Source organism: Oncorhynchus clarkii, chromosome 16 (assembly GCF_045791955.1).
Source record: "Oncorhynchus clarkii lewisi isolate Uvic-CL-2024 chromosome 16, UVic_Ocla_1.0, whole genome shotgun sequence".
Classification (NCBI taxonomy): domain Eukaryota; kingdom Metazoa; phylum Chordata; class Actinopteri; order Salmoniformes; family Salmonidae; genus Oncorhynchus; species Oncorhynchus clarkii.
In genome coordinates this window covers 66,458,112-66,472,170 of record NC_092162.1, presented here as the reverse complement: position 1 = coordinate 66,472,170, position 14,059 = coordinate 66,458,112, and the positions used below count along the sequence as shown (strand labels likewise).

General features: G+C 43.4%; 2 protein-coding genes across 4 annotated transcripts in view; one reads left to right on the top strand and one right to left on the bottom strand.

The window, feature by feature from the left end:
• LOC139368939 (inositol 1,4,5-trisphosphate-gated calcium channel ITPR3-like) overlaps nucleotides 1-6,716 on the top strand; it is a 54,317-nt gene extending 47,601 nt beyond the window's left edge. The window contains exons 48-58 of one of the 3 annotated variants that reach the window (XM_071108444.1): nucleotides 71-263; nucleotides 673-792; nucleotides 1,029-1,201; nucleotides 1,373-1,537; nucleotides 1,686-1,875; nucleotides 4,066-4,167; nucleotides 4,371-4,489; nucleotides 4,627-4,792; nucleotides 4,900-5,060; nucleotides 5,236-5,397; nucleotides 5,867-6,716. In XM_071108444.1, the coding sequence (XP_070964545.1) occupies nucleotides 71-263; nucleotides 673-792; nucleotides 1,029-1,201; nucleotides 1,373-1,537; nucleotides 1,686-1,875; nucleotides 4,066-4,167; nucleotides 4,371-4,489; nucleotides 4,627-4,792; nucleotides 4,900-5,060; nucleotides 5,236-5,397; nucleotides 5,867-5,995 (1,680 nt within the window). In that variant the 3' untranslated portion in view covers nucleotides 5,996-6,716. Of the gene's footprint in view, nucleotides 1-70; nucleotides 264-672; nucleotides 793-1,028; nucleotides 1,202-1,372; nucleotides 1,538-1,685; nucleotides 1,876-4,065; nucleotides 4,168-4,367; nucleotides 4,490-4,626; nucleotides 4,793-4,899; nucleotides 5,061-5,235; nucleotides 5,398-5,806 lie in introns of all 3 variants that reach the window. The other 2 variants (XM_071108443.1, XM_071108445.1) reach the window with 2 other exon arrangements.
• LOC139368940 (sorting nexin-21-like) lies at nucleotides 6,610-10,344 on the bottom strand. Its single transcript, XM_071108446.1, has 4 exons — nucleotides 10,210-10,344; nucleotides 9,207-9,489; nucleotides 8,682-8,839; nucleotides 6,610-8,609 (listed from the first exon to the last, which is right to left on the bottom strand). Exons 2-4 carry the CDS (start codon nucleotides 9,475-9,477, stop codon nucleotides 7,839-7,841), a joined length of 1,200 nt encoding a protein of 399 aa, XP_070964547.1. The 5' UTR covers nucleotides 9,478-9,489; nucleotides 10,210-10,344; the 3' UTR covers nucleotides 6,610-7,838.
• Between the last annotated feature and the right edge of the window lie 3,715 nt (nucleotides 10,345-14,059).

Below are 14,059 nucleotides of genomic sequence, written 5' to 3'. Positions count from 1 at the left end.
TTCACTTGAACTGCCCGACTGCAAAAGACCACTGTCCTAACTTGTCCCTGTCCGTCTGTCTTCCTGTCAGATTGTGCGTGAGGACCGCAGCATGGAGCAGATTGTGTTCCCCATTCATCCCATCTGTGAGTTCCTGATGGAGGAGTCCAAGTTCCGTGTGTTCAACACCACTGAGCAGGACGAGCAGGGCAGCAAGGTCACACACTTCTTCCAGCAGGCCTCCTTCCTCCACAACGAGATGGAGTGGCAGAAGAAGCTTCGCAGTAAGCAAAAACAATTCCAGGAACTCGCACCTGTCTTTTCCTACTGAGACTGACTTCGCTGATAACTACTTATTGAGTCCAAGATCTACTTACTATGACTGTGATATGTGGTTGTCCCAACTAGCTATCTTAAGATGAATACACTAACTGTCGCTCTGGATAAAAGTGTCTAAATTATTTAAATATAAGCTTGGCTCTTCTGATGCCGCTGTCCAAGTTCTACAGGCTTTAATCACTCACTCACTCACACGGATGCTGTGTGGTGATAAAATCAAATCAAATCAAATGTATTTTATATAGCCCTTCGTACATCAGCTGATATCTCAAAGTGCTGTACAGAAACCCAGCCTAAAACCCCAAACAGCAAGCAATGCAGATGTAGAAGCACTGAAGGGTGTTTGTGTTTCAGGTATGCCGGTGCTGTTTTGGTTCTCTCGCAGGATGAGCACCTGGGGCAGCATCTCCTTTAACCTGGCCGTCTTCATCAACCTCATCATCGCGTTTTTCTACCCCTACGACTCAGGCCAAGGTGAGGCTTGTGTGTGTCAGTGGAGGCTGTTGAGGAGAGGACGGCTCATAATAATGTCTGGAAGGGAATGATACCAAACATATGAAAACCATGTTTTATAACAATGGCTGGAATGGAGTGGTATGAGCTGCCCTCCCCTCAGCAGCCTCCACTGGTGTGTTCCCAGAATCCTCATCCTGTGTACTTATTGAAGACAAAGAAACTAAATGTTTCATGTTGTGATTGCTGTCCCCTAGGTGCGATAGACGACTCAATGCTGTCCATGCTGTTCTGGGGCTTCCTGGGTCTGTCTGTCATGGGAATGTTCTCCCAGGGTTACGGCCTCAGGCCCTTCACCGTGGCCCTTATACTGCGCTCCATCTACCACTTTGGCATCGGTCCCACTCTCATCCTACTGGGAACCCTCAATGTAAGCCTCACTTGAGTTAATTCCAACTGGGAGACTAAGTTAAACATTTATGTGGCGGTTAGGATTGGTCTCGTAGGCTAGAGCCGGGTTCTGTTAAACTTATCGATAAATATGCTGAATATCACTGACAACATGGTGATTCAATGACTGTTCATCTGTTCCTCTCCACAGCTGATAAATAAGATAGTGTTTGTGGTGAGCTTTGTGGGCAACAACGGGACATTTATCATGGGCTACCGTGCGATGGTGATGGACGTGGAGTTCCTGTATCACCTGGCCTACGTTCTGACCAGCACCCTGGGCCTCTGTGTCCACGAGCTGTTCTACAGCTTCCTGGTGGGTGACCCTTATGACTCACAACGTTATGTTAATAATATTATTGGCAATAAGTCACCTGGCATTACATCATTCAGCGTACACACACATCTACATACACACAAAGACCCTAGGATTTGTTTTTGCTCTTTTTGTTGTGTGTGTGTAGCTGTTTGATCTGATCTACCGAGAGGAGACGCTGTTCAACGTGATAAAGAGTGTGACCCGGAATGGGCGCTCCATCCTGCTCACTGCCCTGCTGGCCATCATCCTGGTCTACCTGTTCTCCATCGTGGGCTTCCTCTGCCTCAAGAATGACTTCATCATGGAGGTGGACCCACTGCCTCAGATAACCTCAGGTACTGGACCATGAGATTCAGACAGACCGTGCCTCAGATAACCTCAGGTACTGGACCATGAGACTCAGACAGACCGTGCCTCAGATAACCTCAGGTACTGGACCATGAGACTCAGACAGACCGTGCCTCAGATAACCTCAGGTACTGGACCATGAGACTCAGACAGACCGTGCCTCAGACACCCGACTTACTGGACCATGAGACTCAGACAGACCGTGCCTCAGACACCCGACTTACTGGACCATGACCAACTCATTTGCCTTGTGGTTAGAGTGTCCTCCCTGATATTGGGAGTTCAAGCCTCGGCCGAGTCATACCAAAGACTGCAAGAAATGGGACCCTGATGCACCTCTGCTTGGTACTCAGCATTAAGGAGACTGGAGAGAAGGCCCTGCAATAGACTAGCATTCAGTTCAGACCTGGTTTTGTTATTTAAATACTTTGTATTTTAGTATTTTCAAATACCCATCCCAAAACAAGTACTTTTATTTGAGTATTTGAATGCTTATTTTTAAAACCAAAGTCAACCAAATTGTATTTGAAAGTATACTACGCATACAGTACATACACACCTTCCAATTAGTGGACTCGTCTATTTCAGCCACAACCGTTGCTGGCAGGTGTATACAATCGAGAGCACAGCCATGCAATCTCCATAGACAAACACTGGCATTATAATGGCCTTACTGAAGAGCTCAGTAACTTTCAATGTGGCACCGTCATAGGATGCCACCTTTCCAACAAGTCAGTTCGTCAAATGTCTGCCCTGCTAGAGCTGCCCTGGTCAACTGTAAGTGCTGTTATTGTGAAGTGGAAAAGTCTAGGAGCAACAACGGTTCACCCGCGAAGTGGTAGGCCACAGAAGCTCACATAACAGGATCGCTAAGTGCTGTATCATGTAAAACCATCTGTCCTCGGTTGTAACACTCATTACTGAGTTACAAACTGCCTCTGGAAGCAACGGCAGCACAATAACTGTTTGTTGGGAGCTTCATGAAATGGGTTTCCATGGCAGAGCAGCCGCACACAAGCTTAAGATTACCATGCGCAATGCCAAGCGTCAGCTGGAGTGGTGTAAAGCTCGCCACCATTGAACTATGTAACAGTGGAAACTTGTTCTCTGGAGCGCTGAATAAGATTCACCACCTGGCAGTCCGATGGATGAGTCTGGGTTTGGTGGATGCCAGTAGAACCCTGCCTGCCCGAATGTATAGTGCCAACAGTAAAGTTTGGTGGAGGAGGAATGATGATCTGGGGCTGTAGGGGGCTAGGCCCTTTCCTGTTTCAGCATGACAATGTCCCCGTGCACAAAGCGAGGTCCATAAAAAAATGGTTTGTCTAGATCGGTGCCAAAGAACTTGACTGGCCTGCACAGAGCCCTGACCTCAACCCCATCAAACACCTTTGGGATGAATTGAAACGCCCGACCTCTCTAACGCTCTTGTGGCTGAATGGAAGCAAGACCCCACGTCAATGTTCCAACATCTAGTGGAAAGCCTTCCCAGGAGAGTGGAGGCTGTTATAGCAGCAAAGGGGGGACCAACTCCATGTTAATGCCCATGATTTTGGAATAAGATGTTCGATGAGCACGTGTCCACATACTTTTGGTCATGTAGTGTACTTTCAAATACCTGGATTAAATTCATGGGAGTGTATTTATGTCAGTGTATTTGAGTCGGTTTTTTGCAAGTACATTCCAATATTCAACTACTTGTTTTTTCCAAATAAAAGGTTCTTAATACTTGTTTTGAAAAGTAATTGGGGTGTACTTGTACCTCATGCTATAGAAACCAGATATAGGCTCCTGCTCCTATGATACGTTATGGCACGCCAAGGCTTGAGCAAGGCTAATGACCTTACTGGACCATCAGACAGGTAGCCTTTACTAGCAGTCAGCGTATGGACGGTACAATAACATATGATAAAAAGCAAACATGTATGGACATTGGTCAGTGTATGGCAGGGTTCCTGGAGAGCTACCCTCCTGTAGGTTTTCACTCCAACCCTGTTCCTGGAGAGCTACCCTCCTGTAGGTTCACTCCAACCCTCCTCTAGCGCACCTGATTCTAATAATTAGCTGGTTGATAAGCTGAATCTGTTTTTTTTTTTTACAAAAACTAAAAAAGTACTTTATGTTCAGTGTATGGTATACTGTAGGGTTGGGATTTAATTTGGGATCATCTTCTGCAGGGCGACATGGCAATGAGGAGGCATCCCAAGACTTCCTCAACACCTGCAGTAGAGATGGAGTCAGCTGCACTGCCAAGGCAGCACTCCCTGCTGAACCCGAGGGTTAGTCTCTCTTTATTGTCTCTACTTAGTAAGTCCTCTATTGCTCCTTTAATTGTTAAGTCACCCTCATCGTATGATGGGTTTGGATAGGAAATAAAAGTTAAATAATAATAAAACACATTTTGGATGAATGATTTGTAAAAATGTGCTTTAAAAAGTCTGGTGTGAGTGGTACATAGCTAAACAATTTTACGGTTTAGCAGAGGAGAACAATTCGGAGCGGGCCTGTGACACTCTGCTCATGTGCATCGTCACCGTGCTGAACCACGGCTTGAGGAACGGTGGCGGGGTGGGAGACGTGCTACGCAGGCCCTCCAAAAACGTACGAACGAAGACCCACCAACACACATTAACCTACTTACAATACATCAGTATCACTTCATGGCAGAGTACAAAATGTTCCACAAGCCAACATTCATATTTACATTGGAACAATTTACGTCATTGCGTACCTTGCAGGAGCCACTGTTCCCAGCCCGCGTCATCTACGATCTCCTCTTCTACTTCATTGTCATCATCATCGTACTCAACTTGATCTTTGGTGTCATCATCGACACCTTCGCTGACTTGCGTAGTGAGAAACAGAAGAAAGAGGAGGTCCTCAAGACCACCTGCTTCATCTGTGGTGAGACCCAATATATTTTTTGTGAAAGGAACAACAAAAAAATAACCATGGTGTGATTACGAGCTCATGTTATGCAATCTGAACATTCAACCCGAAACTCCCTGCAGGTCTGGAGAGGGACAAGTTTGACAATAAAACAGTGTCTTTTGAGGAGCACATAAAGTTGGAACACAACATCTGGAACTACCTGTATTTCATCGTGCTCGTTCGCGAGAAGAACAAGACGGACTACACTGGACCAGAGAGTTATGTGGCCCTCATGATAAAGGTACAGCAATAGCTGGTTGAGTTCTATTTTAATTGGTTAACACAACCACCTCTAGAATAACTCTCACTGAAACCAGTTTACAACATATCCTTATTATAAGTAGCATTGGGGTCATCTGTTGCTAGGGAAGACCACTGCCACTGATTCTACATGTCCTCCCCCCCGTCTGTCTCAGAGTAAGAACCTGGACTGGTTCCCCCGGATGCAGGCCATGTCCCTGGTGGTGACGGATGGAGACGGTGACCAGAACGAGATGAGGAACCTGCAGGACAGACTGACGTCCACTATGAACGTGGTCAGCCAACTCACAGGACAGCTAACAGAGCTCAAAGAGCAGGTATAACACACAGGCCGAGATTCAAGCCGTATTGCGGAAGAGCCACTTTATAGTGCGATTGAAAATGTAAATGTTCTCGTGTTCGCGAAGCCTTCATTTACGGTTTTAAACGCTGCATGTCGGCTCAATCGGAAATTACCTTTTTAAATGTCAAATCGAACGATGTCACGGCTCTTCAGCAGTACGGATAGAATCTAGCCCCTAGTCTCTTGTCAGAGACATTGAGGAGCTGGCCAGCTCCAGAACAATATACAATGCACTTATTCACATCTCTTATCAAGGGAAAGTAGCATACTATAATAATGACAAAATACGAAGATACCTATGATGCTGATCTATTTTGGAGAGAAAAAAAAAAAAAAACGGTAGAATTAGTACAATTTGGTTAACTGATGTCCTCATGATATAGGCTAGTGTTTCCAGGAGGATGCCCCTGGCCTGGCTGGCTGACATACTGTTTCCTGTGTAGATGACGGATCAGAGGAAGAGGCGGCAGCGGATGGGCTTTGTGGATGTCCAGTCAGGAGGAGGAGCTGGTGCTGCTAGCATGTCCCCCAGTGTTGCTGGAGGAAACCATCCGATGTCCAACAAATCCTGATTGATGTCCCGTCTTACTGTGCCACCACGCTTTGCCAAAAGACTGAGTCCACTAAGCCTATCGATACTATCCAAGATCAACCATCAATCACATGTTAAACATAATGTTTTTAGTTGTGACTGATGCTGACAGGACTGAGTTACTGAGGTTGGGTTCTTTGTAACTCCCCTTAAAAGGGTTTCAACGCTTCCAGTAATGTCTGGAGAAAGAAGAACATGATCAGTCTCTGTTCTTGGTCCATGCAATCAGAGCAATTGATTAATGGCATTGCACTGTCGCAAACACACCTCAGATGACAACATTGGAAAGTGATACTACGGCAAAGCAAGAAGCAACACGTCCATCCATTATATTAGAAATAGAGTAACGATGTACAGATTACTACAGTAGGTCCATGACTAGCACCAAATGTTTGTCTGAAGCACGCAGAGATTTGGTTTGGAATACGTCTACTTGTCAATGTCTCCATTGTATTGGCCCCTCTTAGAGAAATGGAAACTTGAATGGTATCTTCTGAAAGCACATCAGTAAAATGTCTTTGATTTTAACTGTGTTTACATCTGTCTATACAACATGCCAGTAATAGTATGCAAATGGAAAGAGAAAGCCTTCACTACATTTTTAGGATAGATTTATTCAACAAAATATATTCCAATAATATTAAAAAGTTAATACATAGACAAAGGTCATAACTGAGGATGTACTCTGAAAATAGGATAAGTATAGAGTTAAGGCTAGAGTTCACAATATAAAACAAGAAGAGTCAGGCACTTTGAAATACATTGTTGCAAGTGCTTAGTATTTTAATCTAGGCTAACATGTTTACATTCGTTTGGAATTGTCACTCAAGCAATTAAAGTACGACAACTACAGCCTATTCTTTCACAGAGTAGGAAGGTACCTTTTTTTTTGCACTTAAATCACATGGTTACTGTGCTCTGTAATACAGGACCTATTTCAGTTAATGTGGCAAAAATACACTGTTCCATCATACCTCTTGTCTAAAACATTCTCACACACTTCCAGCTGTGAATTGGCTCCCTCCCTGTGCCCTCTCACGCCCCCTTATGGCATATGAAGGGGACCAAATCTGAGAATTGGAACTCAACGTAGACTAACATGCTTTTCCCTCATGTAAGTCTATACTGACTCAAATCTAAAAAGGTACAGAGACTGCATACTCGAAGCATATCAATAAAACACATTCTCTGAATAATCTGGGCTATTAACAATTCCCTAAGGTTGATTAAAATTCCTTGACAGATTTAGGAGTGCTTTGTCGAGAGCTCAGACATCTATTGTTTTCCCTTAATTCTTTACTGTGTAAACAAGCAAATAACACCCACGTGTAAACAGGTAGAAAATTAGTTAGTGGAAAATGTGCCTTTGAAAATCCCTGTTCCCTTATCAAAATGAACTGTGATCCTTTTTATCCTAAAAGTTATTCATCCACTCACATCAAGATTCTGAATGGCATAATTAAAATAAAAAGGTTTTAAAAGCAGCAGTACTTGAAATATTGACCTGGAAAAACACAATGTTTAATACAAATATTAGTATTTGCTACAAAGCAGCTGTATCATAAATATAACGATTGAAATAACTTTAGTGTTTTCAATTTACAAGGTAAAGCTAAGTGAATACTTGGAACTTTAGAGACATTCTATACAATGTGATTGTTTTCTGCTTATTGTGTATGACTTGGTCAGTTGAGTGTATATATTAGAATGGCTAACAGTCCAGACTGCTGTAGAAAATACATGTCAAAAGAGATCAAATACCTCATTGCAAGGCTACATGAAGTGCATTCCTCATAACTAACTGGAGTACCATTATCTTCGGTTTAAGTGGTGTCGTCCCGTTTGACCTTGGCCTTAGCGTTTCCCTCGCTCTCCACCAGGTTTTCCTTCATCAGGTACTCCTTCAGGCTGGGCTGGTTCCCTACATCAGCCCCAGAGTCCTGGATCTCCTGTAGCAGCACCTCCCACCGCCGCTTATCCTTGGAGATCTTCCACGACAATCTGACGTTGGTCTGGAGGAGAGGGATGAGCAGTGGGTGAAAGAGGTGCTGCTGCAGGGCCTCCTGTGAGGGGGCCAGGTCCCTCAGGGCTCGGTCACAGTACTCCTGGGCCTCCCCCAGCTGCTCCAGCTCCTGGAAGCAGGTCACCAGGGCCAACAGGGTGAAGAGCCAGTGGGTGCGCTGCTGGTGGTGAGGCTGCTGTATCCCCTGCTGCTCACAGCCTAGCTTCTCCTGGAGCCTCAGGCCGTTGAGCAGAGGGCCTAGGCCCTCCTGGTAACGGCCCACACGCATCAGCATCTGGCCAGCCTGCAGGTCACCCAGGTAGAAGAACTCCAGAAAGGTGGCAGAACGCCGCAGCTCAGCCAGCGAGTGCATGTGGGCCAGGTACTGCTCAAACGCCCGGCTCCGCTTGGCGATGGTCTCTGCCACAAAGTTCTTGCGCAGCCTCTTGCGGGGGAAACAGACACGCTCCATGTGGTCCCCGTGACGACGGCGAAGGCGGCTGTGCAGACGCTCGAAGTCGGTGTATCGCCGGGTGATGACGGCCGGGGTTTTGTCAAACATCCCAGACTGGATTACATGGATGGTGTAGAGCTGAGGATAGGGAGAGATGTCACACAGGCTTAGCCAGGGAATAAACTTTCATCTCTGCTGTTTCACACTTACCACATACTTGGAGGAGCTCTCTGGCACCACACTGGCATCAGTCACTTCAAACACCAGCTTCTCAGGCACACTGCAGCTCTGTAAGCTCCTCCAGCTCTCCTGCAGCTGACATGTCAGCAGGGATGAGCCTCCAGGAGACAGGCCCACTGGGCTGGTGTCTGAGGAACAATGAGAGACATCAGCTCAGACTGCCCTAAAACCACTCATCTAAACTGAGAACGATCAGACTGAAAAACCTTCAAGGAAATTTGCAGATTCAAGAAAACAGGATACCGTGGAATGAATGCTATTGTTATTCTGGTCAGACTGTTTCAGTTGACTGTGCCTAATAGTACACCATTGTCCATACATAATCACAGTTGTGGATGCTCAGTAGCAACCTCAAATATTCTACTGCTTTCATTCCTGCACCTCAGAATATTAGCTCAAAAAGGATTGCAAAGTTCCTGCAACTAAATATAAAACAGTACCGGCACTGAAATGAGTAACGGCACCTATTGTAGTTGCTGCAAAGATCTACATTACCTGTGCTGCTGAATCCATCCTCTACGGACTCTCCAAGGAAGTCTGAATCACTGTCTGGTCCTGAGGCCCCACCTGGGTCTTCTGATTCCATGGCTCTCTCCCCATCGAAGCAGAGTGTTCCCCCGAGCCGCTCTGAGAGACACTCTGTGTCATCCTCTAACTCAGAACTCTCTGGGAAGCTGTCCTCTGGTACATCAATTGACTCCCTAGCAACTACTTCTCCTTCTTTGAACAGTGTCCGTCGCAGTCTGTCCAATAGCTTAGAAGCCATCCCATCAGACCACTAGGAAATAGTTTGACATTACATTTGATTTCAGATGGTAAGTTTTAGTGTACAACCTACAATAAATCCATGTAGGTGTAAGTCATCTTATAATAGTAAATATCAAATCATTATTTCGTATGGTAACAGCTCAGGTCAACTAGGTGACTAACGTTACACCCCCAGCTAGAACGTTTGACTACATTGTAGTTTATGAATAACAGAAATCCCGAAACCAGACACTTCGAGTAGGGATTCTTAAAAGACAATAGCTACTTTTTTATCTAACTAGTTAGCGGTTCTTTGAATATTGCGTTTGTCTGATAGTTTAAAACACTAAAAACATACATGTATATAACCAAGACAAGAGCGCCAACGTGCAAAATGTATTGTCAACGACTTGAACTAGAAGGGAAAGAAAACCTAGCTAGTTACAGTAGCAGACAAGCTAGCTAGTTACAAATGCAAAATAGATTGGCTAGCTCGCAAGACTACCTAAACAGGATTACCTAACTTCATCTAACTAGGTAGCTAAGCGAAGCTAACAAATAGATAACGTTAGCTAGCAGGTGAAATCATCTTATTTAACTAATTAACTTGTTAACGTAGCTATAGCAACGAGGCAGCATGCTACAGTAGCTAGGAAAAACTATTTACTAATTACTTAGTTACTTGAATTTATTTAGCTAGCTAAAAAAATAAAAAAGTAGCTAAGTTAATGGAGTTGTAACTCTTACTCACTGTTATGATGGATCCGTAAAGCACCCAGCCTTATTTCATCAGCATTGTGCCGCTTCGGTCTCTCTCCCAAACTTATTTAGGACAGTCTGTCCGACCTCTTTACCTCTGGATGCGGCCCTGAATGTCTTCTTCTTCGGAATTGTGTTGGCGGATCGCATCCAATTGAAGGTAGATTCACCGCCACCTACTGTACCTACATTTATTTGATTTGTGATATGGTACTACAAGATTGGGGAAAAGTAAAAAATGACCTTGCCAACTATTAGCCCTCTCTAAAATGTTTTTTTTTTTTTTAAACTAAATATATATAAATATATATAAACTAAATAATAAAACAAAACGTTTTATAATAATAAAATAAAACAAAATTTACCCTATCAATCACATTTATTTATAAAGCCCTTTTTATATTTAATTATTTTTCTCTATTTAACTAGGCAAGTCAGTTAACAACAAATTCTTATTGACAATGACGGCCTACACCAGGACAACACTGGGCCAATTGTGCGCCACCTTATGGGAGGGTCCAGTTGTGATAAAGCCTGGATTTGAACCAGGGAGCCTGTAGTGACGCCTCTAGCACTGAGATGCAGTGCTTTAGATCGCTGCGCCACTCGGCAGCCCTATATCAGCAGATGTCACAAAGTGCTATACAAAAACCCAGCCTAAAACCACAAACAGCAAGCAATGCAGATGTAGAAGCACGGTGGAGAAGAAATACTCCCTAGGAAGATACCTAGAGAGGAACCAGGCTCTGAGGGGTGGCCAGTCCTCTTCAGGCTGTGCCAGGTGGAGATTATAAGAGTACATGGCCATTTAAGGTCAGATTGTTCTTCAAGATGTTCAAACATTCATAGATGACCAGCAGGGTCAAATAATAATCACAGTGGTTGTAGAGTGCAACAGGTCAGCACTTTGAGAGTACATTCAGAGATTCTCATATTCTGAAAATTCCAAAGTGGAAGACGGTCCTTGCACACTGGCTTCTCTCTCTGCAAACATTCTTTCTAAGGCCCTCTGAGCAGAGATTTTTTTTGCTATACTGATTGATTGTGGTAAGGAGCCACACATGCAAAGCTATGTATTTGTTGTGTCCCTCCCCCAATTTGCACCTGGCTGGGGTAGAGTGTGGGAAAATGCAGCATTTAAAAATGTATTGTAATAACATTGTGTAGCTTCCCACAAGACATTGTGTACAGTGTGCACAAGTGTGTGCACTCACTGAAAATGTGTTTTTTTTTTACATATTCTTCACAAAAACATTTTTATTTTAGTAAACATTGGAAATGGGTCCCACAGACCTGAACACCACACAAGGGTTAAGTATCAAAAGTAAAAGTATAAACCATTTCAAATTCCTTATATTAAGCAAACCAGACGACGCCATTTAAAAATAAAAATGTATTTACGGATTGACACTCCAACACTCAGACATAATTTACAAACAAAGCATTTGTGTTTCGTGAGTCCGTCTGATCAGAGGTAGTAGGGATGACCAGGGATGTTCTCTTGATAAGTGTGTAAATTTGACAATTTTCCAGTCAAAATGTAAGAAGTACTTGTGTGTCAGGGAAAATGTATGGAATAAAAAGTACATTATTTTCTTTAGGAATGTAGTGAAGTAAAAGTAAAGTACAGATACCCCAAAAAACGACTTAAGTAGTACTTTCAAGTATTTTTTACTTAAGTACTGCTCCAGACCAATGGTCTGAGAGGACAGAACACTGCCACTCAACACTCCCTGCATCTGTTCTGCAGTTAAACCTTTCTCTGTTGCTGTCACCACAACCTCTATTTTCTGTGACTTTTGATCCATTTCTGCATTACAATTGACAACTGTAGCTATGAATGCCAAAAAAACCTACCTTACAGAAAGCACATATTTTTTCCATCACTCTCTATTAGTCTACGCCTACTCACAGGAATCCTCTCAGTGTCCCATCTTCCTCTCCCACTCTCTTCACTGCTCGACACTTTCTGTACTACTCTGACCATAGCAACCTCAACCTGACTTTCTCTCAACGGACACCTCTGATCTTCAGCCCCATGGGCACCTCCACAACTTTATTCACTGAAACTTAAATCTCTGCTCAGAGGGCCAAATAAATTAAATCAATCAATCAGGGTGCATCCAGAGATGTTCTATTTAATGATCTATCAGAGGTCGCATCCCCTGCTCAGACGTTGCATGCATCAACCAATGGTGGCGTGCCGCATCATCAACGGATTGCCAGAACATATGACATGCATGGTTAGGTGATGCATAAAATAACGTTCCAGGCGTTGTAAGATCAGGAATGTTTCATTTAATGTCACATGCACAAGTACAGTGAAATGCCTTTCTTGCAAACTCAAAATGCAACAATTCAATAATCACTGGGACAAAAACACGAGGAATAAGAAATACACAAAGTAAGTAAGCATACTATATACAGGAAATAAAAAGTAATTTCCAATACCATATTTACATGTTAAGTGATGGAGGTAGATATGTATAGGGACAAGGGGACTAGGCAACAGCATACAAGATAACCAGAGTAGCAGCAGCTTGTATGTGAGTGGGTGTGTACAGTCATTATAAATGTTTTTGCATATTATGTGTGAGTGAGCAGATGATGGAGTGGGTGTTTGGGTGTGTGTTGGAGTGATAGTGTAAGTGTGAGTGTGCATAGAAACAAATATTGAAATAAAAGGTAAATAAAGATACAAGGTTAGCTATTTATTATATTGCTTGGGAATAGATGCTGTTCAGGAGCCTGTTGTTGTCAGACTTGATGCACCAGTGCCTCTTGCTGTGCGGCAGCAGAGAAAATAGTCTATGGCTTGGGTGGTTGGGGTCTGGTCCTGGATGCCGGGGGGGGGCTCAACCCTCTGTCCGTACAACCCTCTGTGTGATCGAGGGCGGTGCTATTGCCATACCAAGCAGTGATGCAGCCAGTCAATATGCTTACAATGGTACAGTTGTAGAACCTTTTCAGGATTTGAGGGCCCATGCCAAGCTTTCCTCCTGTGTCAGCAATGCCTGGGCAGAGGAACGTGCAGAGAGACAGACGCAACAGCTGTACCATAATCACACTTGCAAACATAACATTGCAGACAGTTGAATGTTTGGGTGAGATGCTTGATAAATTTTGATTCATTAACTGCTTGAAATGCGTTTAATCTATAGATGTGTGCCTTCTACAAAGCACTGAAAATACTATTACATTGTCAGATTGCTTTCCACTGAGGAGAAAAATTATAATGTTCTCAATAGAACAATTGAATAGTTTTGGAGATTTACTAGACAGTCTGGTGGATTGGTGTCATAGCCACTTCTCAAATATGTTTTATTGGTGTTTATTGTAAGTTAGGCTAATAGTCCCAAATTAATTGATCGCCCACATGAAAATATGTGTTTATATAAGAAGTATTATTTGAGAATTTGTAAAGTAAGAATTACATGTTTATATTTTTTATTTAAAGATATTTGAGAAGTGGCCATGGCTGACTCAGATCTGTGTAGTTTGCTCACACTTCCCCCCCCCCCCCCCCCCTGTGGAAGTCTCCTTCCTCGCTCTTCTCTAACATATAGGATCACAAATTCCAAACAGTCCCTTTACAAGTCAGAATGTTGAATAAACGTAATTTGAATTTGACCTGTTGTCCACTGATTTCATCCTTTATGTGGGTAGGAAAACAGAGACTCAATATACATATACTTACATATATATATATATATATAAAATATATATATTAAAAAATAAGCATTTTACTCCTACTGGGCACTCGGTATACTGGTAGATTCCAGTTTTACAAGACCAAAAAAAGGAAGCGGATCGGGACATCACCTGACAGGAAGATGTGTTAA

Coding starts and splice junctions, on each gene's coding strand:
- LOC139368940 (XM_071108446.1), bottom strand. CDS start 9,477: ATGGCTTCTAAGCTATTGGACAGACTGCGACGGACACTGTTCAAAGAA. Junction 8,840..9,206: donor GGATGGATTCAGCAGCACAG/GTAATGTAGATC, acceptor ATTGTTCCTCAG/ACACCAGCCCAGTGGGCCTG. Junction 8,610..8,681: donor AGAGCTCCTCCAAGTATGTG/GTAAGTGTGAAA, acceptor CCCTATCCTCAG/CTCTACACCATCCATGTAAT.